The 27,127-nt window shown below is 44.7% G+C and overlaps 1 protein-coding gene across 1 annotated transcript in view; it reads right to left on the reverse strand.

Moving 5' to 3' along the window:
• Positions 1 to 27,127, reverse strand: part of SEL1L3 (SEL1L family member 3) — a 108,317-nt gene that overhangs the window by 19,389 nt on the left and 61,801 nt on the right. The window contains 6 exon segments of the mRNA NM_001206556.2: positions 5,215 to 5,298; positions 6,678 to 6,805; positions 9,803 to 9,979; positions 13,028 to 13,090; positions 16,997 to 17,137; positions 19,005 to 19,124. Coding sequence (NP_001193485.1) covers positions 5,215 to 5,298; positions 6,678 to 6,805; positions 9,803 to 9,979; positions 13,028 to 13,090; positions 16,997 to 17,137; positions 19,005 to 19,124 — 713 coding nt within the window.

The following is a 27,127-nucleotide window of genomic DNA, read 5'->3' on the forward strand; positions in this document are numbered from 1 at the left end:
AGAATTCTCAAGAGTTTCCTTTGAGGAAGCACTGAAATCATCAAAAAGAAGTCTAAAAACTTTGACTTCCTGGAGATCCAGTGGTTAAGACTCTGCGTTTCCACTGTAGGGGGCACAGGTTCAGTCTCGGGTCAGGGGACGAAGATCCCAAACGCCCAGTGGCAGAAAAAAAAAAAAGAAAGAAAAAGCACTGAACAGAAATCCACCTCTGTCTTCCATTTTACAGAAGCCATGGAATCCAAAACCACCATCATCCATTTTCATATATTCAAGAGTGAACTCTAGGCAAGCGTCAGACACTGAAGACCAGATTCTCTCAACTTACGAAGACTTCAGAGACAGGACACCTCTGCCGAAACCCTACCTACATTCAGCCTCCCAGCACTTTGCTCTTACTTGTGTCTCAACTGAGATTGCCTGAAAGTATTAATTACAGACATTTCTATCCATCTATTCACAGGATAAACATTTACTCAGTATTTTCTCTGTGTAGGGGGCCCAGAGACAAGCCGGAAATCTGTACCATCCTTCCGTGAACTTCCTCAAGGTTTAGGAAGCTGACCAGGGTGTCCAGCTTTATTTCCAATGTGCTAAAGTGAACTAGTCGCCCAGGCAGTCATTCTGATGGGGACTGGGGTGGGGGTGCAGAGAGAAGTGGATTAAAGAGCGAGTGTAGGGGCACATTTGCTACCCTCCCACTTCAGACTCGGCACATCCATTTATAGAACTTTTATAATGATACATCTTAATAATCAATCCTTTGGCTGCTTGCTGAGAACTGTGAATTTGAGTTTCTCTGAGCAGTTTCTCAAACAATCCAATTATTTTCTCTGGATTCTTTTCTGCCAATGCCTGAAGCAGTCCAAACTGGAAATACATATATATATGAAAAAAAAAAAATCCTGGGGTCTCAGTGGAACTTAGGACCCTGCTCCAAGGCAAAAAGACGCACTTCTTTAAACAGGAATCTTGCATGCCTGCTTGTCTTGCCTCAAGCTTACTAGAATCTGGCTAACCTCCAGGGTTAAGTGTTTGGGGGGTATAGTTAAGACAAACGACAATAAAACACACAGCTCACAGATAAAACACGCAGCAGGATATGCAGGAAAGAAATGAAACATGACAGGTGACCTCTCCTTAGCTGACTTCTCCTAGTGTCCGAGGATGGCCTCGGGCATGACAGCATTACCTTCCGTATTTTGCCTAAGCAGCAAAATGCCCTGTTCTCAATCATGCTCCTCTTTTAAACTACCCCATATAAATCTCAGAACAACACAGAAAAGCACAAGCTCATCAAACTGACACATGTGATTTGAAAATAATGCCCAGAATAAATGCACTCACAAAAAATGAAAAAAGAGGTGAACTTGGGACAGTGATGGATGATTTAGTTCTATTACAGCAAAATAGATGGGACCCCAAAAAACACCATGTTGTGGTGTGGGGAGGCCAACGGCCATAAATTTCCTATTTAACCCCGGAGGTGTTTGGAGGCTCGAAGAGAAGGAAAAGAGAAAAGCTCTTTGTCTCAAATATACTTTGACAAAGATACTCCCACCGTAATGGGTACTAGGGGTTTCTTCCTGTTAGTAGGACAAGGTCTCAAGTCCAGATGAAGACACATCTTTAATAATACTATCAGCGTCAGAACTGGCAAGGCTATGAAGAAACAGAAATTTATATGGGGTTGACAGGAGCATAAATGGGTAAAATATTTTGGAAAACAGTTGACGTTGTCTTGTAAAGTTGAACACATGGCAAGCCTGTGACCCTATTCCAAAGCATGTATTTTTGGAGAAATTCTTCCTACATGTACTAGGATATACATAAAAAATGTGCATGGCTACATTGTTCTTAAGGGAAAGAACCCAAATATGCTAGAGCTGGTAAGTAAACTGCAGTATGTGACAGCAGTGAAAATGAATGACCTACATGTATCCAAAGATATGCATCCCAGAAACATCAAGTTAAATAAGCATGATGTTTATTTATGAAGAATTACATATGATATGACTCTAATGATATGAAGCTCAGAAACAAGTCAAATCTATTGCTCAGGATTATATCCATATAGAGCAAAACTATAAAGCGAGAAATGGGCAGAAGGACAAAAGACTCACTAAATGGTTAGTTCTGGATCCTGGGGGCTGGGGTGGGTTTCATCTGGGAAGAACACGCAGGCGGTTTCAATGGTCTATTTTCTTAAACAGGTTGGTAGGGTTACAGGTGTTCATTTTATTGTTATGGTTTGGAACTTGGGCTTCCCTTGTGGCTCAGCTGGTAAAGAATCTGCCTGCAATGTGGGAGACCTGGGTTCGATCCCTGGGTTGGGAAGATCCCCTGGATAAGGGAAAGGCTAACTGAACTGAACCGAACCATCCTAGTGTTCTGGCCTGGAGAATTCCGTGGTCTGTATAGACCATGGGGTAGCAAAGAGTCGGACACGACTGACTGACTTTCACTGTGGAACTTATATACATATTGCATATTATTGGTAGGCAGCAATTATTGAATGATAAAAGACATGGAAACAACTTACCTGGCCCAGGCTGCAGCTCCAGCTCAAAAGCTCAGATCCTTTAACCTGGATTCTGAACTAACTTCCCTATTCAGGTCCTCCCTTCTCTTCCCCATAATTTGCAGCTGTTTGGTTAAGCATCTCAGAACCCACCTCTATCATGTCACTACCCTCTCCTCAAACCATTATTGGCTCCCCACTACTTGACAAACTAAATAAAACCTATATAACTGCTATTCAAACTCCCATAACACAGCACCTCTTTGGTCTTGTCATAGACCACTTCCTTTTATGAATTTTACCCTCAAGGCAAACTGAGTGGCTTAAAAATTTCTAGACACACCCAGAATTTTCCTGTTTCTTTGCTTTTTGTGATCCTGTTCATTACTGTGAAAGTGTTAGTCACTCAGTCATGTCCAACTCTTTGCGAACCCAAGGACTATAATCCACCAGGCTCCTCTGTCCACAGAAATCTCCAGGCAAGAATACTGGAGTGGGTTGTCATTCCCTTCTCCAGGGGATCTTCCCAACCCAGGAATCGAATCCAGGTCTCCTGCATTGCAGGCAGATTCTTTACCATCTGAGCCATCAGGGAAGCCCATAGAAGTACTATGACTAGGTGGAAATTCCACCCATCCCTCGAGGCCATATAGTATTACCACCTTTATAAAGGCTGAACTAAGTGCCCTAACCAGGCTGTATCTTTTCTTCCTCTGAATCCCCGATGCTCTTCATATACCGCTCATGGCTCTTCACTGATGGTTGTTCTGTCTATTTGCCTTAAATCATTCTCTCAGTAGTTTTTGAGTATTTCCTAGAAGCCATTAGGTGCTGAGCACTGGGACACACATCACAGGGTAATCAACAAGTAAAGAGCCATCATGACCCACGCAAGGACAAAGGGACCAAGGGGTTAGGCAGGACTTCTGAGCAGAGGGAACAGCAAGTGCAAAGGCCCAGAGGTCGGAGAGAATAGGGGCCACCTGAGAAAATGCAGGCCGTTTAGCACCAGGAAGAGATGAGGTGGTGGACTACCCGTCTTACCTGTGACATCCCCTGCAGCTATGGCACCCTGCATTTAAGTGCACTCAGGAAAATCCGCTGAACTGAACCCAAACTCACCCACCGTGGAGAGCACACTTAATCCACCGCCCCCCCACCGCCCCCAAATCAATCATGTAATGCGGCTGAATATTCCAAGAGGGAAAGCAGGCCACTACAGCTTAATCCCTCTTGACCTTCACAGAAAATTTTTAAATGTCCTCCCTGAAGTGCTTTGTGATGTTAAATTCAAAAGTCGGCAAGCAAGCTAAGCTATTAGCAGATACCCTCTTTATGGGAAAAAGTGTGAGACATCTTGGGGGGTATGTGTGTGTGTTTGTGTGTGTGTGTGCTGGGGGTGTTTACATATGTGCTCTTCCTTTGGGAAAACCCCACATAGAAACATTTTGATGTTTGAACGCTTAGTTTCCCCTAAGAAGTTGTCAGGAGCAAAGGATGGGAAATGTGGAGGGTGAGAAGCAGAAATGAGCGAAGGTCAACCTGGGACGTTTTATAAATTGAAGTTTACTTGGGAAACAAGATAAACAGCACACAAATAGTAAGGTGTATCAATTGGGAAAAGATCATTTCATTTAAAAAATTCCTTTCTCATTATACAAAGTGAGGCCACAGATGATAAACTTTTACAAGATGATACTAATACACAGTTTTATTAAGTGCTTTTTTTCACGTGGCCCATTTCCCCTGCATTTTCTAATTTGAGATTCTCATTCACTGAGATGCTATCTATGGATTACCTGGGCATCCATGAACCAAAGAAGGAAATGACCTTCTTTGGGACTTATATTTTAATTTTTAATTAAAATTCATATCAGAGCACAATCAATGATAGGGCTGCTCTAAAATCTTTGAGATGGTGGACCAATGGGATGTGTGCTGATTTGCATTTCCCTTTTAGTTATTACGGAAATATCCAGGCCATTTAGTCAATAAACAAGCACACAAAATGTAGCACAAAGAAAAGTAAGATGGACCGCGAGGCCTGAAAACAGAGAACAGAGAGACGGACTCAGGTAGATCTTGGAGAGGGGTGCCCTTATATTTGTAAAATCAAGTAACTGGACATGGGGCATTTACTGGTCCTCATGTGTGGGGTTTTACCCCATTTCATGCAGGGTGAGATTTGCTAACTCCATCAGAAGATACTTAGAGAGGGGGAGTCTATTTGGCTGTGACACTTGAGGTCTGCTGAGTGACTTCCAGCAATCCTAGGAAAGGTACCCTAAGCCCTAAACACACTGCTTGCACTCCTTCTCACGGACAAGATAGAAATCCTGGACTTTCTGTGACGTGCCAGTGAGAGGCAGAGGGTCAGCAGGGATCCCCTATGCTGTCTCCAGACTCTGAAACCAAGTAGAACAAGTCGAAGGGAAGAAAAGTCAACGCATTCATGTGTCTCTCAACTTGATGAATGTGGACACTCCCCCTAGAGAACTAATTTTTGCGTATAATTAAACATGGAAATGCTATGTTTTCTAATCAACAGCCAATCAGTCGGTGATACTCTGAATATCATTACCAGGAGGCTGTGATTTCCCTGCAAATTGCTTTTTCAGTTGCATTTTAAGATTCCATCTCCTAAGAATACACTGACAGATTGAAAGGTAAGGACTGAGAAAGTCAGTCGAACTTACCACGAGCCCTCCAGGTAGGCATTGAGGCCTTTGCGAATGACATGGCCCAAGTAGCCATTTTTCTCAGCTATGTGCTTTGCCCATCTATAAAGGAAACAGAGGAGAAAATATCCAAACTGCGGCAAATTAAATAATTTCTTTTTACTTCATGTGAATTCAATAAATCTCACTTGGGGAATATTTTGCTTGTTAGAATTTTTATGGAGCCACAAGTTAGATCTGAATGTTAAGAAGGCAAAGAGAGATATACTTTGGGAGCATTTGAGTTCAGTGCCCTTTATAATGAATGTTTAAGTGTTGTCATTTTTTGAAACAAAGATGTGAAAAGTGCTTAATGAAAAGAGTCTACCAATATGGAAAAAGATAGCGTGAATCAAGAATTCTAACAAGTCAATAGCAGGAAGACAGCTCTCCCTGAACAAAGAGAAGAGACGTTGCCAAGAAGATTAAATGAACAGAGTACTTGATAGGTGTAGATATACTGAGAGGAGATTTAGATAACTCAAGGAGAATGTCAACATCAAGTACATAGGAAATGATACGTACACAGAGAGCTAAGCAAATTAATAATTAGTAGTAGTATTCCATAGAAAACAAAAAGTTATGCAAGAAAGAGTAGTCATAGCACACTACGTGGTCAGCTGTGAGTAGCATTAAATGGTAAAAATATTGGGTTGGCCAAAAGAACTTTCTGGCAAATCCAATAATATGAACCCTGATACCAATCCAAGCAAAATGATGATGTACTCATGGGGAAGATGGGAGAAGGCAGGAAGTGTGAACATGCGGGGCAGTCAGAAGCGGCAGAGTGAAGGAACTATTTATATATTTGTCTTTTCCCAGTGACACATCATTAGACAAAGTCTGTAGTGAGTATAATAAGAAATGGTGATTTAAGCATGTTATTTAGACATAGAGGCAAATAAAAAGAGAAATAATTATTAATAAAACATGCTGCTGATGCTGCTAAGTCGCTTCAGTCGTGTCCGACTCTGTGCGACCCCATAGACGGCAGCCCACCAGGCTCCCCCGTCCCTGGGATTCTCCAGGCAAGAACACTGGAGTGGGTTGCCATTTCCTTCTCCAATGCATGAAAGTGAAAAGTGAAAGTGAAGTCGCTCAGTCGTGTCCGACTCCTAGTGACCCCATGGACTGCAGCCCACCAGGCTCCTCCATCCATGGGATTTTCCAGGCAAGAGTGCACGAAAAGTGATTTATTCTAGGCAGCAGGAAATGGTATGCGGGTGGGGGATAAAGATTTCCTATTTTTCTTGTCAAATTATTACTTTTTAAATTTTTGCCTCCTCAAATAATTTGGCTCTTTTTTTGTGCATGTAACCAATAAAAATTACATTTTAAAAGTGAAAAAAAAAGAATAAAAGAAAAAAGAACTCTATTTTCTCAGAAGTGGTGAACACAGTATACAGCTTTCCCTTCACAAGCAGCATCTGATAGGTTCTTACACAACAGCCTTCTCGGGATCTCGCGGGAACGTCTCCAGGTTGCCTGTGATATAGTACAGAGAACACCACAAAGTTCCTTCTATGTGTCCACCTTGTGCAGCCTTATGGAAATATTCACCAGCTAATGTCTGGAAAGAGATGAGCAAACGTCAGTGTCATTAGTGAGATATCCTCCTGGGCAGGTTTCATCAGAGCTAAGGTCGTGAGGTACGTAACCTGTGATTTCATCATAGGCCTATAACGTCTGGTATCTTTAAGAAACCAAGTCAAGTTCCAGGAAGACAGCCAATCACAGAAGCTTCTCGACATGATAACCTTGACTGCAGCTATTCTGTTAAGTTCACCCAATAAATAAGATAACCTTACGAATGTCATTATCATCAGGTATCCTTACATAAACCCCCTGCCAGCCAGACAGAAGATCGCAGCAGAAATCACACCTGGAGAAACTTCGGGCATTTGCTTTCCTAACCTCACTTAATACCTTTTTTTCAAACTCAGATGCAAAAACTGCAGTTCCAGTAGGAAGGTGAAAATTAGAATATGACAATTAAAAAATCCATTCTAGCAGATGTGTGGGAGGGCTAACAGACATTTGCAATGCATAAAAACACACAGCCTCCTATGTAGTCAAAGAGAGATAGAGGGAAAAGAGAAAACAAGTGCTTAAATGGGTCGACGCGCCACTGATTATCATTATTTTTCCCCAGGCAGTTAACTGCCATTTTTAAGCAAGGGCTTTGGAGTTGGTGATGCCATGAGATGGCTGGATGGCATCACCAACTCGATGGAATGAGTTTGAGCAAGTTCCAGGAGTTGGTGATGGACAGGGAAGCCTGGTGTGTTGCAATCCATGGGGTCGCAAAGAGCCAGACATGACTGAGTGACTGAACCGAACTGAACTTGGAGTCTGACAGGCCTGGGTTCAAATCCCAGCTCTGCTCCTTACTAGCTGCATGACTGTGAGCATGTCAGTTTAACTCTCCAACTAAGAGAATACTCAGTTTCTACAAATGAAACATGTGGCGTCTGATAGTAGCTACCATGAAAGTTTGTCATGAAGATTAAATAAGATAATGGATATTCAAGGCTTGGTATGATGCTTTACCAAAACATAATCCTCTCATTTCCCACCCCCAAATCTGCTGCTACAGCTTGCCCATCTGCCTGAATACTACCTTTCTTCCCATCTCAATAAATGCCAGACCCTCTGGAGTCAGCCTGACTCCTCTCCCTGCTTCACACCTCACATCCAATCACCATCAAATCCTGCCCTCTTGACCTTCAAAGCAGATCCAGAATCTAGTCACATCTCAGCCCTCTTGCTGATACTGCCCATCCATTCTCATTTGGATTCAATGCATTAATCCCCTGCTTCTTCTTTTCTCAACTTTTAATGTTGTATTGGGGGATAGCCGATTAACTATGTTGTGATAGTTTCAGGTTGACGGCAAAGGGATTCAGCCGCACATATGCATGTATCCATTCTCCTCCAGACTTCCCTCCCATCCCAGCTGCCACATAACAACATGGAATGCAGAGTTCCATGTGTTCTACAGTAGGTCCTTGTTGCACCAACCCCCTGCTCTTGCTCATCTCTTCCTCAAGCCCATCTTCGCCAGGACCCAGGAGAAGCCTTTTCAAACACAGCATATCCCAGCCCTGTTCAGAGCCATCCCATCTTGCTCAGAGCAGCTGCCTGCGCACCTGCCTCCTTGACCTTATCTCTTCTGCCACCTCTCTTGCTCTCAGCTCCTGCCAGTTGCATCTTCCTATTGTTCTGCTGATCCCTCTTTCTGGAATGTTCTTCCCTCTTTCTGGAATGTTCTCCCAGATATTCACAAGATTCCTTTAGGAGTCTGTACAAGGTCACATTATCAGAGAGACCTTCTCTGATATCACTTATAAAATAGCATCCCCTAGTCTCTACCTTGGAGAAGGCAACAGCACCCCACTCCAGTACTCTTGCCTGGAAAATCCCATGTATGGAGGAGCCTGGTAGGCTGCAGTCCATGGGGTCGTGAAGAGTCGGACACGACTGAGCGACTTCACTTTCACTTTTCACTTTCCTGCATTGGAGAAGGAAATGGCAACCCACTCCAGTGTTCTTGCCTGGAGAATCCCAGGGACGGGGGAGCCTGGTGGGCTGCCGTCTGTGGGGTCGCACAGAGTCGGACACGACTGAAGCAACTTAGCACCAGTCTCTACCTTCTGGGTCCTCCTCATCTGGCTTTATTTCTCCCCATATCACTTCCCTCCATTTTCCCACATGCTCTATCTTTGCTTATCATCTTTCTGTCCCACTGGAATATAAGCTTCTAAGCTTCCCCAAAGCAGAGACTGTTCTGTCTGCTGCCATAACCACCACTGCCCGGAAGAGTGCCTGGCAGAGGGTGGGTGTTCAGTTAATTCGTTGACTGTAATGGTGCTCAGATTGTTATTACCACCATTAACATTATTATCAATAACAAGGGGCTTTCATTTCACATGGGAACCAGGTCCTGACTCCACTTAAGTGTCTGACGTCTGAGTAAGTTATGAAACCTTTCAGAGCCTTGGTCGCTTATTCTGTTAAATGGATGTAGTAACATTTGTATTCCAAGAGTGTAGTTAGGATGACATGGGATGGCACACAGAAAGTATCAATGAGTGTATTGTTGATACTTTAAGAGGAAGTGTTCAGCAAACACTGAAGACTGTCATTGCTATTTACATTATTATTATTCAATCCAATCTCATACCTGGCAATCCTTTTTGGACACAGCCCGCTTTGCTTCCAGTAAGATCAGTGATCAATCTCTGCAGCATCTCTCTTATTCTCGTCTCGCATCATCTCCCTCTCCTCCCCCCAGCACAAGCCTCCTCCTCCATGAAGACTTCCTGACTGCTTTGGCTTTCCCTGTTTCCCCTTTCCAGAACTGCTTGGGTCACAGTGATTAGAATGCACTTGGCATTTGGCTAATGCCGGTTTTTGCTCTTCACTCTCTTGTCTTCTTAACTGGGCCCTTGAGTTCCTTGAGCTCATGATCTGTGTCTCAGGTGGTGTCTGCACTGGGCTGGGCACACAGTACACCTGCTTCCTGACCAAGTGTCTGACCAGCTGCACAGCCAGTCACAAGGCTTACCTGATTCCTACCAGGAACTCCTGGGAAAATGCCATCCAAGTACAGGACTCCAAGGTTGTATGAGGCATCTGGGTTCCCCATTTCTTCTGCTTTTAACCAGTACTTAGCTGCTTTGGCATAATTTTTCTTGAATTTGTGGTAATACCATCCCAGGCCGTTGACTGCCTGATGCAACCCCTGGATTTTAGAACAAGAAGAAAGAAATGACTTTTTTTTTCTTAATGAAAAATTCTCTAAAGAGAATCAGTTGCTGTGAAAGCATTCTGCCAGAGTCTGAGAAAAAACTTTCCTGTCTCTTTTTGGGGCCAGATGGCATTAAAGAAATGCTAAATGCTAGAAAACATGAGGCCACCTCAAAGTCTTCCCAGGAGGACTTCACCAGCCTGCTGTTGGGACTTCTGCCTTCCACCTTGGCAATGACGCTGGCCTTGAATCATCACTCAACCCCTGTGGACTGTTTCGCAATGCCCTTGTCTACAGAAGGCCTTGTGCTGCCCTGAGTATCAGCAACGCCCTTGAAATTCACAAGCACTCAACTGCGACAGGAGGCCGGAACCTGGCCTGGCTGGGCTGATTTCTAGGTGACCTGACAGCCGTCTGTTGATTACTCTGCACTGGACACCAACAAATCACCTGAGGGAAGAAGCTTCAACAGTCCACTTGTAAAGCTCAGGGGCCATGGGTCTGCTTAGCAGACCCAGGTAGCTGGGCCTGAGGCAGAGGGGAGGGGACGGAGAAGGGAGGGTAGCTTCAGGACTGTGTCTAAACCTGGGATTGTTCCACAGAAGGGCTGGTTCTTGTGAGTCTAGTCTCAAGTCTCCTTGTTCCTGCTGATTCGTGCTCTCAGGGGCCTGCTTCTGCCCTCTCCAGGTGCTCCCACCTGCTTCTATACAGTAGCTTCCAGCCTGGCTGTCGAAGGCTTAGGAACCCTGCAGGGGTGTAAGTGTGCAAACCCGGACATTCGGGTCTCTCATTCTTGCTTTCCTGCCAGATCAACAAGACCATGGACAAGCAGGTGAAAAAAGGATTAGAGAGGCAAACGGTGAGTGCCCTTGCATCTGTGAGACAGGTTAAAAGTCCAAGTGTGGAACAAAATCTCTTTCCCTTCCCCTTTGAGACGTGAAGAACAGGTGTCCCTCAACTATGGATGCCAAGATCCCAGCCTGCAGCCTTTTCGTCTGCGAGGGCTCCCGAAACCTTTTTAGTTTTTACGTTGGACTCCAGGTGCCAGGAAGACCAAGAGAAAGAAACTGGCAAAGCCCATTGGAATAGATGCTCTGTGAGGCCAAGGATCTTTCTTTTGTATTCCAAGCACCTGTGTTAGTACTTGCATACAGTAAGTGCTCAATAAATACTTGAGAAATGAACGAGAGCCATCCCTTGAATGCTGATGACACACGAAACAGAATCCAATCCTACATCAGATGCACAGGCCCTCAAGATAGCTGACACTTGGCACGGTATCAGTGCTGTGGAGCAGTCATAGAAACATTCTTTCTGAGCCTCAGGTGGTACCAGATGCAAGGCAGCCTCCTGAGAAGTTGCAGGATGAATGTCTTTCTGTGAAGTGACAGACCACGCCATATTATGAAGTGGCAAGAACCAGCTTTGGAATAAGCCTATGGAATTTACATCAAAATGGTTTCTGTACTGCTCACCTCCATATGCATAGGTTTATTCAAAGGTACCTGTCATCACTCAAAACATTAGCAGAACTTTCTTTAGAGATTGTATTGGGACCCAGGTCAGGAGCCCCACAAGAAATCTTGTTATATTTCTTCATACGCACACCTTATTCCGGACATTTCCAGCTATATCTGCAGATTTACCTTCAAGTGACTTTTAGCTAATTCCAGACATCAAACTCTGTGCTTCACCACGGTGCCTGACAAAGAGTAAGGGCTTAATAACTCCCTGCCAAGTGAATAAGTGAGAATCATGTAACACTCTTAAGAATGCGAGTACTCCAGGCTATAAAACTGCATTTCCTCTAATATTCATCTCAGCTCTGCTAAAAGCACACTCCGAATAAAGCACCTTAGACGACAATTCACCACTAGCATGCTAAAGAGATGCAAATTTCACACCTGCCAGGAAGCCCCATTTTAGGGTGCTCTAGAACTATGCCCTCAATGACCAACATTAAGCAGCTTTTCTATTTCTGCACTATAGTCTGTGTCAGGGTTGGGAGCTGGTGTGTGTTTCAGCCCACTCTGTCTCCTGGATGATATGGCCCCTTGAGACCACACAGGTGGAGAAAAAGCCTCTTGACTCTCTGACTACATGCTCCAACTTCCTAGCTCCAACTTCCTAGTCTACAGGAAAAATAGACACTCTAAGCTTCCTAAGAAAAGCGAGCGAGGAAGGAAAATCGGCATGGTTACTTTAGGAATCTTTGTAGTTAGGGCAAATATTAGCAGCCTTGGGATGAAGGTACATTCAAGAGCCTGAAGGGCTATAAAGGACTCTGTCTAGAGTTTCAGTGGCTTCTACCAATCCATTTATTTACAAATATGTATGCATGCACATGTGAGTGTGCATGTGAGTGTGCATGCATTGGGAGAGGTGTGTTTGCACATAGGGATATGTTGTGCATCCCTGCTTGTATGTGTGTGTGTGTGTGTGTGTGTGTGTGTGTGTGTGTGTGTATCCCCTTACAAGCAATATTACAACCTCCATTTTGTACTGCAATACTGAAACTAGCTGGCTTGAAGTTTACTTTGAAGAGTAAATAGTGACAGAAAGAAAATAATTTCTAAACCCAGCAATAAACTTGATAAACAGTCCTTTTATTAAAGCACAGAGAAGGAAATGAGCACTGGACATGACAGGGTTAATCCAGAGGATTCAAGATTCAGAGGAATCAGGCTTTTGGTTTTCCTAATTCATTGGCATTTATATCCATTCAGTTTCAAGGAGCCCCTGCTGCTGCTTGTTATTAGGGCAGCCCTTGATTATAATTTTAGCCTTCAAACAAAATCGGTCTGAATTCTATTGACTGGAAAGTGAGTTCGCCTTTTGAAGTTTGCCATCCCCATTGTGCAGGTTTCTGTGTATGTGTTGTAGCTCAAAAATGACTAATCGCTGCAATGCTAGCTACCCCTCCCTCCCCACTGCATTTCTACCTTCCTCGGAAGGCTGGCCATTCACTCTCCTAGACTTGTGAATGCATGGGTGGGTGTGTGTAGGCAAAGGCTTCCCTCTGACAATATGCACAAGTGTTACCTTGGAAGCTGCTTTCTTCATCAGCTCTAAGGCAAGCCGTCTGTTCTTTTTCACTCCTTGACCCTAAACAACAATAAACAGCAATGATCACCAAAAAAAAAATAAACACAGAATGCAGGCAAAACCATCACACTGATCCGCCAGTGTTCAACAGGAGATCCAACAGAAGCCCAGGCCCTCCCAAAGAAAAACCTAATCTTGAAGATTTCCATATGCAGAGCTATTACATCATCATCATCATTTTGGGTATATTTGTAGAACAGTGATAACAAACCTCCCCCTTCCTGTTTAGCATCATACAAAATTCCCCATTTGATCATCAAGTGAATCACACTCTAGTCAATCCACTGGTGCAGTTGGGAGAAGCCATGAATAAGGTTAAATGAGTCTGGTCATTCTGGTTGTGTTTTTCTGGGGATTACCTAACATGTGAGTCAGATAAAGCACTTAATCTGTGTCGGACAGTCAAGACTTATCAGGCTGGGACAACTCAGTTATCCCAGTTCCACGTGGGAGTCCCCATGGTGGACCTCTGTGGCTTCAGAAACAGCTGGAAGGTCAGTGGTGAAAGAGATAGGATCCCTTAGAATCAGTTCCTTCAGACACTGACAACTGACAAGCTTCCTCCAGCAAAATCAAGTTTTTCCAGCAGACGTAGTTTGTGGATCACGAGAGAAATGGCTTTGGGGTTCTTGTTATAAGAGCAGAACTTCATGGGACCACTCTGGTGTGTCTGCGGGACCACGTGGGAAAATGGTGGGTCCAAGGGTGGGACAGGAGGAGTCGCTGAGGGCTCTCTCGACATGGCTCTGACCATGAAGATGGCAGGTGAGAAGAGCTGGATGAAAACCCTCATGCTTCCAAGCTCACTTAGAGCCTGTCTTTGACCCCTGCACCCATGGAGTCCTCTTGGTCTCAGACTCAGCACTTGACAGGGTCACATGTGATATAATGTCAGAGGGCTTTGCAATGACTACAACTATTAACTCTATTTAAATGCTCAGCTCTAGTAATGAAGACAGCACTAGCAAACATTCCTACGTTAATTACCCTGGGCCAGGAGCTCTCCTGCCGTATCTAATCCTCCCGACCCTAGCCATGGTGCTGCTATCATTCCATCTGAGAAACCAACCCAGAGACACACAGGGAATGAGGAACAAAGGCAGGATTTGAGCCCAGGCTCCAGAGTTCAGGTTTACAACTGCCATGCTGTATTTTCTCCTGTATATTGTCATTTCCATGCTAAAAAAGTAAAATGATTCACACTCTCCTTACAGAATACAAAAACAATATGCTGCAGAATCTGTCCTTAGAGTTCCGGGACCCAAAGTAAAATGGTGGATCCAAATAAAGGTTAAATTACATACATTGAGTTTCTACTCGACTTTGACTTACCTATTTAATAAAAACCGATGAGCTGAAGCAGGATGCAAGATGAAACTATTTTTCAGAAGTGGACCATTACTTCGTTTAATTAGAGGAAGAGGAAAGAGAAAAGGACATGAAGGCTATTTGGAGTAACTAGACGGGGCAATGAGACAACCTTTTTGTACTTTGCGGAAAGGATCAGAACAATCAGGATGACAGAATGTTAGAACCTGGATACACTCAAAGTTTATCTTCTCCAGCTTCTTTGTTTGGAAGGAATAAAACTGGGGCCCACAGGGGCTGACTAACCCAAAGCCTCTTCATTAGATCTGCAAACAGAACTCAAGATACTCTCATTTCTAGATCAGGGATTTCCCAGTGTAATTACATAATCAGAAGTGGGATGATTTCTTGCACAAAGACTATATACTCTGCACAAGTCTGAGTAGCACTGGAAGCTGTTAAAAGAAAAATACAAAGTCCTGATGCATAGCAAATGCTCAGTGACTATCCACTAGATGAATCCACGGAGGACAGTAGCTGCAGTAAAAGTCCAAGCTCCATCCTCAGGTGTATGTAAAATGGGATTGACTCGACCATCTTGGAAAAACTACAGCCATCATTGTGGCACCATTTTTGAATACAATACGCCAAATATCCACACAAAACAATAAGCCGAGTGCACACTGCCCTTCTTCCTGTTTGGAAAGTTCATTTTTTGTATGGGGTTTTTTTAAACACTGAAAACACTTAAAGACACCTTTGGCCAGAGGTAAAAATCTTTCTCGAGATGTTGATAATGGGTTTTCTTCCTCCCACTCAGAGATAACTTAGAATGTAGGAAAATCAAAAAAACTTTCAGTTTTCAGAAATCAGACCCTGAAGAAACATTTTGTCACCTCCCATGTCATATATTTATATCTTTGGCTCTCCTTCTAGATTTCAAGCTCCTGGTAGGCAGAAATAATGCCTGAGTCATGCCTTTGCACTCCGGGCAATGACCAGCCCCAACTCCGGCGGACCAGTGCCTCTCCTCTGCACCTGTCTCAGTCCTCTGTCTTCTGCGTGAGTGTCTGAGGCCCCAGAGGTCAGAAACGTGGCTCGTGCATCCATACGTCCCTCCATCTAGTGCAGAGCCTGGCGTTCTGTCAGCCCTGAATGGGTGTGTGTTACATAAGTACACAAATACATTGGCATATGGCTAAGAGTCAAACCACTTCTATGTTGATTTAACAACTACAAAGAAAAAGTCTGGGCTCTAAACTTGGAAACCGTAACAACCAATAGGTTTTAAGACTTGGAGGGCTAGAGATGTAGCAGGAGTCATGGTTGTTAATCAGTGAGCGACCACAACTGTGGTTCTGGAGATGAGCCCAGCCATGTGCATCCAAGTCCTTGTTTGAAGACACTTGCTGTCTGTGGGCAGCTGCCTCCTTTGGGCCTGGACATAGCCACCAAGGTTTTCCTTAGTAGAGCCAACAGCTTTCTATCTTTCCAAGGTGGATGAATTGATGTCTCTGTGTTCAGGGGTGAAGAGCACAGACTTTGAAGCCAGACTGCATGGATCCCAATCCCAGGTCTGAAATGTACCAACTGTACAATCTTGTACGTGTACGTGCATGCTCTGTTGCTTCAGTAGTATCCAACTCTTTGCAACCCCATGGACTGTAGCCTGCCAGGCTCCTCTGTCTACGGGGCTCCTCAGGCAAGAATACTGGAGTGGGTTCCCATGCCCTTCTCCAGGAGATCTTCCCAATCCAGGTATTGAACCCGTGTCTCTTAAGTCTCCTGCATTGGCAGGCCAGTTCTTTACCACTAGCACCATCTGGGAAACCCTTAGGTAAGTTACAAATCCTTTCTTAGCTTCTCTTAGCACACACATAAACAGAGATCATCATATACCATGGTAGCTGCATTTGCAAGGTTGTCTTGAAGACTGATATACATCAGGTAATAAGCAACTGCATCAATCGAAGTAAACTATTGTTACTCCATAAAGCATTTTGCCGTTCTTGGAGTCCCTTCTTTAGGTTCTTTCACTCAACCTGTGGTCATTACCAGTGTCCCATGAGGTCAGATAAGTTCAAGGATGTAGCTGCTGGTTGCCGAGGAGGGATTTGAATTCCATCTTCTGTCTCCTGGGCTAATGGTCTTCTCACCCATTCCCCTGCTCTCCTGTTGGCTTAAAACCAAGATCTTTGTTTTGATCAGAGAGACTGTTGGGATCCAGCCAAAGACGCATTTCATCTCAGCTGTAACTCAACGAGAGCTCTGCCTGATAAGAGAACTTGCAGCACCTTTGGGGGCTGCCAGCCATGTACCAATCCGTAAAATATGGGGTGTCTCCTCCAGAATGCCACAATGCTTGCAAAAGCAAAGAGAATCCAGGTGCCAAACCTAAGGCTAATGATTAAAAACAAGACCAGGGAACTGCTTCTGACTCTGCCTTTTCAGCAAATACGCCTTTCCATCCAGCCTGACAGAAGCAGATTCCGAGGTTCTTGGGTTACAGGCTCCCTGTTTGCCTGCATGCCTACATCAAACTGCTCAGGAAATCTGATAGGAATTTTGCAACCTCAGCACAAATTGAGTGATTCTTACCTTGAATAATACAATGGCGTAGTCGTATATTAATGCGGGGTCCTCAGTCTCCAGGGCACCCTTGGCATACCACTCGATAGCCGCTTCCGGGTTCTTGGTCACACCTTGCTGGCCCCAGAACAGCATCTGGGCCAACCGTTGCTTTAAGACAGTAGCAATTTAAAACAATGACTTTCCTGTGAAATGCTTAACATGTGTGTGTGTGTATGTGTGTGTGTGTGCACGCACTTAGTGGCTCAATTGTGTCCAACTCTTTGCGACCCTATGGACTGTAGTCCACCAAGCTCCTCTGTCCATGGGATTCTCCAGGCAAAAATCCTGGAGTGGGTTGCCATGCCTCCTCCAGGTGATCTTCCTGGAGTGAACCTGTGTCTCCTGCATCACAGGAGGATTCTTTACCCACTGAGCCACCTGGGAAGCCCTAATACTTAACATACGAGATTTTTAAAGAGGGTAAGGCAAACCTAGTTTAAAATGTTTTTATATCGAGAACCAAGACTTAGGTAGACACATGCTATCTTTCTACTGGGGACCAGAGCCCTAAAGGTGTACTGGGTTAAATACAAGTTATTAACACAACGATGTGTATCAGTGGGATGTGGGTGTGTGTATGTGAATGAATGTACTATACCCAGGTCAGAGCTGATGGATCAGCAACCATACTGTCTCCTCTCTTGAAATGCCCTCCCCTTTGGGAGTCATTGACTGTCTTCTGGGCCCAGTGTAAGGCATGCACGCCTGTGCACATCTGTGGCAGTCAGGGCATCTCCCTATGAGGCAGGAGATAGATGGGCTCCAGGCTAGGCATTTACAGCTGGCCTCCTGTTTGCATTTCCTGAGACAGGAGGTAGGTGGGCTCCTGGTTAGATATTTACAATCAGCCTCCTGTCTGCATACTGAAACAGAACTAACAACAGAAACAAGGTAAATAGCCAGGCTTTGTCTCCTGAGGACACCTTAAGAGAACAGACAAGGCAGGAAGAGAGGGGCTAACCCCTGTTTGAGTAAAGGATCACTAGGTCATATATTTTCCATTCTTAGGGTAAGAGAGACACTGCACATGTGCAGAAAGCTCCTTGGGGATCAAAAGGAGGAGGCACCACCCCATAACATGTGATGCCAAGGCCACCCCATAGGCCTCAATCCATCTTGGAAACAGTCACACACAGAGGGGAGGGTCCTAGGGTAGTTCAAGTATGAAAAAAGAAACCAGATAATTGGCCAAAGGTAAACAAAGACCCTGAAGAACCGCCCTATATAAATGATTTATATCATTATATCTATATATCTGATGCACTAGAATGTCTGATGGAGTCTTGGGACTGATCATAAATCCTGTGACTCTCTCTCCAATGGGTGCAGGTCTGACAACACTCAATGTCAAAAGTAACCAACTGCGCTTCCCTGGTGGCTCAGTGGTAAAGAATCTGCCTGCCAATGCAGGAGACACAGGTTCGACCCCTGATCCAGTAAGATCCCACATGCCATGAAGTGACAAAGCCCCTGCACCACAACTACTGAAGCCCGCGTGCCCTAGAGCCCAAGCTCTGCAACAAGAGAAGCCATGGCAACAAGAAGCCCGCACACCGCAACTGGAGAGTAGCCCTCACTCTCGGCAACTAGAGAAAAGCCCATGCAGCAACAAAGACCCGGCAGAACCAGAAATAAATACGTAAATCAAATTATTTAAAAAGAATGACCAACTGACTTGCTCTGGCCGGTGAAATGTGAGAAGTGCCCCATTTGAGCAGAAGTGTTAGGAGCCAGCTGTGACATGTCACAGGTGGCCCTGAGGCAAGAGCTTTGGAAGCACATTTTGGTGACACCTCTGTTAGCTTGGGCTCCTAAAGAACTATGAGAGCACAGCCCCTGCCAGCATCCCCAGTAGTGTGAACAGCAATACACTGGTGCTGTGTTAAGTCACTAGGATTGGGATATCTTGTTATCACAGCGTATCCTGGTCCATCAGGGCTGAGACAGTTTCCAAGACAGTGGACCACATCGTTACCTGAGCTGCCGCATTGCCTCGAGTAGCTTCATGCTTCAGCCACATAAAGACATCTCCATCTTCTTTGGTTTGTACCTTGAGTATTTCATCATCTTTTAGTCTAATTGTTTCAACATATGCCTAAAATGGAAGGAAGGAATATAAGAAGGGAGGGAGGGTGAGAGGAAGAAAGGAAGGGGAGAAGGGAGAATGAAAATATCCAAATAATTTGGGCATGCAAAAGACATGCCATTATTCTTAAACCAGCAATTATTCAAGTAAAAACTCACAAATAATGGAAATATGAGGTGTGTCCACAATGCCATAAGATCACATTCTTTTTAAATGAGTCGATCACACGCCTTGCATCTAAATGGGCATTTTTGTTCCTGTCAAAGCATTTGCCTTGGGAAGCTGAAGCTTACTCTGCTTTCTCTTCCTTTGCTCAAGCTAGTTCAGAAGTCCCCCTCTGTGCCATCAGTTTTAGGGCCAGATTATACAAGGCATCAAAAAAGGTAAATCAATAAATTCTAAGTATAATCTTATTATTATGCTTTATTATTATCCTGCATGACTAACCCTTTTTATTTAGCAGGCTCAGCCTCCAATATCTTTTGGCTATTTCCAAAAATGAAATCTGCTCTCAAACGAGAAGGGCATATTAACTTTTTGAGTATATGCACAAGGATGAACCAGAGGTTCCAAGGAGGAACCCAAGGGGAAAGTTCACAAAATGCTTCAAATTTGCAAACAGCCTCCCAGGTATCTGCCTCCTTTGAAGAAAATAAGGCTCATTTTATGTATAAATTTTGGCTCTTTATCCAAAAAACAGTCTTGTTGTTTCACAGTCTCCCCTTATATTTAATACATGATGAATTCTATCTAGTGCCAGAGGGCCTGGGAAGGGCTTCAAGGCCCAAGCAGATGGTGAAAAAATTGGTTCTGGATGAGGCTGGGAGAAAGAAGCTTTAGAGAACAAAAAGCTCAGCCTGATTTCCCTTCTGATCCTCTGTTTGTCAGCGAAGGAAGGACTTAGACGTGTACACACTGCTGTATTTAAAATGGATAACCAACAAGGCCCTACTGTATAGCACAGAGAACTCTGCTCAGTGTTATGTCGCAGCCTGGATGGGAGGGGAGTTTGGAGGGGAATGGGTACATGTTTATGTATGGCTGAGTCCCTTTGCTGTTCACCTGAAACTATCACAACATTGTTAATCAACTATACTCCAATATAAAATTAAAAAGAGAGAGAGAGGAAAGGACTCAGATTCACAAGCTCTAGCCTGCAGCCCCATCATCCACCGGGGCCACACGCAACCAGAGGTCCCTCTTAGCGGCAGTAGAGGGCAGACTTGGAGACAGAGCTAGGACTCAGAACACAACAGGTATCAATTCCTGTTGGATGTCTAACCTTGGCACAGCACCCAGAAAATAGCAATAAGTAGAATAATGATGCTGCCACCTTTGCTTGAAACCATGTGCAGGGTGTTTAACAAACATTTTTTTCACTTAATCCTCATTGCAGGACTGAGACCCAAATATCACTGCCCTCAATTGATAGGCAAAGAACTGAGGCTCACAGGGTAAAACTGTGAGCTCATGGTCATGTTGTAGAGCAGACCTTGGAAGCCAGGTTGACCTGTCTCCAAAGACAGGCTCTGATAGGCTCCCCAACAATGTCGCCCTCTAGCGGGAAGGCCCTGGAATCCTGTCTGGGCACTGGTCTCTATCTCATTCTTCGCTAACTGCAAGGCCAATAAGTAGGAGCTTCAGCTCAGACTCCAGGGGATACTCTGTCATCTGCGATGAGCCTGGAATCGGGCAGAAGCTCAGGCAGCTCAAACAATATAATTCTCAGCTATAAGGATTTTTTTGGTCAACTAGGGAGTTGGGTATTTGATTTGGGATTGATTTTCTTCTTTTTCTTATTTTGCTTTTTCCTTCTTAACTTTGTCATGATACTTGAATGAAAGACATAGCAATGAAGACAGAGTTGCTGTGCTGCAAGAATTTATACTCTTAGGTGCTTCTGCCACTCTCTGGCAGGGATAACATACCATAATCACCAACAAGGACTGTGTGTGCGGACCAAGTGCTTGGTCCAGATTGACTCAGTGAATCTTTGCAACCTCATAAGACAGTCCCTATCAATATCCCCATTTCACATATGTGGAAAATGAGGCCCAGAACGGTTAAGCAACTTACCTAAGTTCTTCAAACTAATGAATCAGACCCAGGACAGCTGGCTGTGAGATAGTCCTCACCCACCCTCACCACCCTGCGAAGGACTTATGCATCTGGGAGAAAGCAGATGGGGGGCTGGTTCATCGTCTCCCCTTATACATAACGAATTCCATCTAATAGTGTCATGGTGGTGACATCAGATCTTTCACATCACCCCCAGGGGATATGAATTCTGACCCGCCACTAACTACCTATAGGCCTTGGGCCACTGACTTTATTTATCTGAGTCTTAGCTTCTGCATTGATAAAAATGAAGTGTAGCATGGTATCTGCTATATCAAAAGCACTCTACCTACTAGCCCTTATTTTTAATAGTGCAAAAGAGTTACAAACACTCAGGTTCAAATCTAGCCTCTACCACTTGCTTGTTGTTTGACTTTGGGCAAGTTCTTTGGCTTCTCCGAGTCTTGGTTGCCCCATTTGTAAAATGGGAACAATACCTGGACCTCACAAAGTTGCAGGAGGATTGAAAGAGATTGTTTGTGAAGATCTTAGCAGAGCGTCTGGCATATGGGAAGCTCTCCAGAATGGTAACTCATGTTTTAGGTCCTGAACTCATTATAACTTGTAAAAGGCTGACAGCAGTTTAGAATATTAGCCCTCCTGTTGGTGTTTGCTGTTTTGTACAGCTCAGAGCCTTACATTGTGGGGATGAATTTCTGAGAGTTTGATGCTTTTGAAGATGGAAGGGACAGATCTGAGGAGGAAGTGTCAGGGCTGGAAACATCTGAGAGCATCATGTTGTGTGTTGGGCTCCACTCAGCATACATCAGATGGATTAATTTATTCATGCTATCAACTCTGTGAGGTGAAGAGTGTCATGGCAGTCTTTACTAGTGAAAAACTGTGCAGAGACAGAGAAGCGAGTGGAATTATCCAAGATTTCACACCCTGTGAACAGCAGACCTGGGACCTGAATCCAGACAAACTGGCCTTGAAGCTACACCACAATTGCCTGCCACACCCAGGCTGGTGGTTGCATCTTTACAACTCTGGGGTCCCCACAGTGGCAACCAGCACCAGTCAGAGCCACACACCCAGGCCCTCTGTGAAAGTCAACCATCTACAAAGACATGTGATGAAGGAACAATCCCTAAAAGGGAGCAGTGTCAGACTGTTCATCCATCAAACCTTTTGAGAACAAGGAATGATGCTTCAGATGGGAAAGTGACCAGTCCTGGATGAAGCTATGGTGTGGAGAAAGACCGGTGGGGGTGAGGGTTAGGGGCAGAGCTGGGGAGATGCTGGCAGGAGTCCAGAGTCCCAGACTGACCAGTTCTGGGATCTTCTGTGGATTCTGAGGGGGGAAGCGTTCTTTTTGTGCTGTTATAAAATCAAGGTCTCTAGGATGAGCAGTTCATAGCCTATACTGCAGGGTTAAGACCTGCTGACCAGATGAGAGGAGGTCTGGTGTCCAGAGACTCTGCAATCCTCAGACGTCCCTGGACCCAGCATCAGAGAAGTCTCCACACTGTCCCTAGACTCTTCATACGCTTTGCTACCTTTCTCTTTGCTCACTTTCAGGCTACATCATGCCAGCTGTCTGCCATCAATCACAGGACAGGCAGGACAGAGCGGAGAGCAGGGAGGGGTAAGGAGGGTGAAGGACTTAGTGGACTTTGAACCTGGGGAGCAAATGCTGTTAGTGGCCCCCCATTTCCCAGAGCATCTACGTTCTCTGAAGTCGTGAAATAGAATGGCTCAGCCAGCACTCCCGGGAACTCAGCAGCAGGGCAATTTGAGTCTACACCTAAACCACCACTTCCTTCAGGTCTGGAGGAGTCACTGTGAGGAACCCAGATTTTAGGGTGTTTAAAATCAGCTACAATGTTTGGCTCCCAATGTGGGGATCTAAGTTTTCTTTGTTGAAATTTAACAATTTAGGGATTTTTAAAGTAAGAATGGAAGAATATCAAGTGTAAAGATGTAGACACAGAAGCAAGTACCCAAGATTCCCCAAAAAGGGTTAAGGGGTATTGACTGCAAGGAAGGCAGAGTTGAAAGCCAAGTGCCTAGGTGCTTGCTGTCGACAATGATCACTGGTCACATGAAAAAGTTTCAGAGAGTCAACAAAACACTGTGGTCACTTTGTGTCCATTTCTGGTTGCTCTGCATTCTATCCTGTCAGTCAACAGGGAGTGCCACCTAAATTTCAAGCACAGTGCTGGGCATTGGGATCACCAACGTGAACAGACAAAGTGTTTGTCTTGGGGGGCTCCCAGTCTACTGGTGCAGCAAGTCCTCAGATCCTGTACACAGCACCCATCATTGAGCGAGGGCATGGATGTGCCTGGGTGCCCAGGTGCATGGCAAAGGGGACATCCAAGGAGAAGGTAATGTCTGAGCCCACTGTTCCAGGAGGAAGAAGGGTCAGCAGACGGGAAAAGGAGGGGTGGGCATAGAGAAAGCAAGCCAGGCAGAGGAAACCCAGCAGGGTCAGGAGATATGGACAGCCTGATGTGACCAAAAGCTTGGCATCTCCAGAGTGGGCAGGCCAAGCAGGGACTGCTGAGAGCTGAGACTGGAGAAGCAGAGAGAAACCTGATCAAGGAATGACTCCTATGCCAAGTGATGAGCTGGACTTGGTGCTTCCGGATCAGTATTTCTCAGCACTGACTACATGTTACTACCATCTGAAGGAGTTTTAAATATACACATGCATGTAGACATATATACCCAAACTATACGCCTGGACCCCACCCTGTCAATTTGATGAGACTATGGGGTGGAGCCAGCACAGAGGTGTTCTCTGATCCCCCGTGAGACTTTGAGGTGCAGCCAGGTTGAGAACTTCCCCTGTTGTCGGCCCCCTCTGGCCTCCATGGGAAGAACATGGAAAGGGATAAAACTGGTGACAGAAAGGCCAGTTAGGGGGTACATTTATTTGCTAGAACTGCTGTCGTAACAAAAAGCCACAGATGACACGGCTTAAAGCACAGAAATTAACTTCCTCATGCTTCTGGAGGCTGGCAGTCCAAGATCAAGAGGCTGGCAGGTTTAGTTCTTTTGTTTGTTTTGGCCACGTGGCATTTGGGATCTTAGTTCCCAGACCAGGGATCAGACCTGTGCCCTCTGCATTGGAAGCTCAGAGTCTGCCAGTGAAGTCCTGGTTTAGTTCCTTCTGAGGCCCCTTTTCCTTAACTTGTGTCGTCACATGGTCATCCCTCTGTTTCATCTTAACCTCCTCTTCTTATTAGGATACCAGTCATGCTGGATGAGGGTCACCTCATGGTTGAACGTATTCCTCTCTTCAAAGGTTCTGTCTCCTTAATGTAGGGCCCTGTTCTGAGGTACTGGTGGGGAGGGCTTCAAGCTATGGACTTAGGGGTCAATTCAAGCCATACTCAGTCCATAAGAGGAGGCCATCATAGTCACTCAGCAGAGAGATGTAAAGGACAGTTGTAGGTGGCTGTATATTGGATAGGAGTGGGAGCAGAGAGAAGTTGGCGTGTAAACCTGCTGGGGATTATAACCCCAGCTAGGATGATGGGGGGATTATAACCCCAGCTAGGATGATGGGGGGATTGAAGATGACTCCCCAGTTCCTGGCATGGACAGGGGTGTCATGGGTTGAGGAGTTTGGGGGAATAGAGAGGAGGAAAGGGTGTGTTGCCTTTGTGATATGTTATTTTTGCAGATGGGGGTTTGTAAGAAAGAGCTCAGCCTGAGAGTCAGATTTCTGTGTCGTCAGTATGTGGAGGGAGGGATGTGTGAGACCCCTGGCCCTCTAGAAGGTGTAGACACAAAAGACTGAGGACCAAACCTTTCAGAAGAGCAAATTCTGAAGGGCGAAAAGGATGATAGGAACTCATTTGTGATTAAGCCACAAAAACAAACCAAAAAACAACTAGTATCTTCTTTCTCTTTGACCTGAAGTAGAATCCCTCTAAATCATATAAAAGTGACATGAAGCAAGGTTACTAACATAGAAGTGATGGGAACCACAAGTTACATAAAAAATGAAACAAAAATCCAGAGAGAAGTTACTGATGGGTCTTTGGTTTGTTAATTAGAGGTCTGGCTTTCCAGATCTCTTCATTTTTTATGTGCTGTGTGTGGGTGTGCTTGGTCATGTCTGACTCTCTGTGGCCCCATGGACTGTGGCCTGCCAGGCCCCTCTGTCCACGGAGTTTTCCAGGCAAGGATCCTGGAGTGGGTTGCCATCTCCTTCTCCAGGGGATCTTCCCGACCCAGGGATTGAACCCTTGTCTCTTGTGTCTCCTGCATCAGCAGGAGGATCCTTTACCACCGTGCCACCTGAGAAGCCCCTTGTTATGTGCTGCCGGTGAATTAATAGATCTCTCAACAAAAGGATATTTAAATCGATGTATGACACCTGCTAAAATTCTCAAGAAGCCATTAATTACACACTCTGAAGAAAATGAGCTATGATACAACTAACTGTATAATTCGTATCTGTGATTCTTAATCACACGACTTTCCAGCTGCAAGATGGATCTTCTCTATTCATCTTCTCTGGTTCTGACCAATTAAACATTTTCTTTCATAATCATAACACTTCATGGGCCAAATCTTCAAAAGAAAAGGAGCTTGTTAGCAACATACCATCTCCCCTTGCTCATTTATGCTGCATTAGAATTCCTAAAAGTATATATGTACAGGACATTATTAACACATTCAAGCTTAGCAGAACAATAACAATATTATTTGGTGGTCTGATTTTTTTATGAATGTGTTTCCAGAATAATTCTTTAAAAACTTTATAAATGAATAAACTTAAAAATTCCTGTCAAACTGAGGTCAAATTTTGCCCATAGCCTATGTATGCGGAGAGAATACAAGTTTATTCAGGAGAAATCATTATCTTCTAAAGGAATTAGAATGTCTATACAGACAGCCTTTGGGTACTTCATAGCTTGATTCATGTTTAATGTTCACTGACAGCATGTATCTCTGAGTCATTTATTTCATAACTCTACAGTGGCCACTGTAGGTTTCTTTTCCAGAAACCATTCATTCCCAATCATCAAAGCACACATTTCCTGCACTGGGGGTTTCTAAATGTAATGCAGGAGCAGCACAGGGAACAGTAAGTGGTCTGGTTCCCAGTTAGCCTGCTCTGTCTAAGATTCCACGAGCCTGACCCATCTCCCAGGCTCACCAAGCATAAGGTGAAAATCAAGAGCTTATGGCTTCAACCAGAGCCAGATCTGACCATGCAGCAACTTCCTGTCCCTCGTTGCACAAACCCAGGCACCCCAGTGGTTTATATACTATCTTTGGCAGAAGCTGAGTAGCTGAAACAGTGACTATAAAATCAGAGCTTAAAATATTTACTATCTGGCCTTATACAGAAAAACATTGTCAACCCCTGGTACAGTCTACTTGCATTTCTCAACTTAACTAGCTGAAGTGCTATGAAAAATACAAGCCGAGAGGCCAGCCACGTCACAATCTACTCCTGCTGGATGCAAATCTACATCATCTAAAGGCAGCTTTCTTTTTATTCTTACACTGTCACCTTTACTTGGGCTTCCCTGGTGGCACCAGTGGTAAAGAACCTGTCTGCCAATGCAGGAGATGTAAAGAGATATGGGTTTGATCCCTGGGTCTAGAAGATCCCCTGGAGGAGGGCATGGCAACCCACTGCAATACTCTTGCCTGGAGAATCCCATGGACAGAGAAGCTTGGCGGGCTATAGTCCATAAGGTCGCAAAGAATCGGACACAACTGAATAGACAGTGCATGCACGCATCACCTTTACCTCCAGACTTTTATTCACAGTTCCTGAAACAAACCATCAGTTGGTCCAGTGTAACGCATCATGTTTTGAAGGCAGATATTAGCCACTGATTTCTTTGCCTAATGAGTCAAAAAGATAGGTGAGCCTGCAAAATGAGAGGCTGGAGTCAGTGCCCCTCATCCAGTCCTTAATC

Source organism: Bos taurus, chromosome 6 (assembly GCF_002263795.3).
Source record: "Bos taurus isolate L1 Dominette 01449 registration number 42190680 breed Hereford chromosome 6, ARS-UCD2.0, whole genome shotgun sequence".
Taxonomy (NCBI): Eukaryota; Metazoa; Chordata; class Mammalia; order Artiodactyla; family Bovidae; genus Bos; species Bos taurus.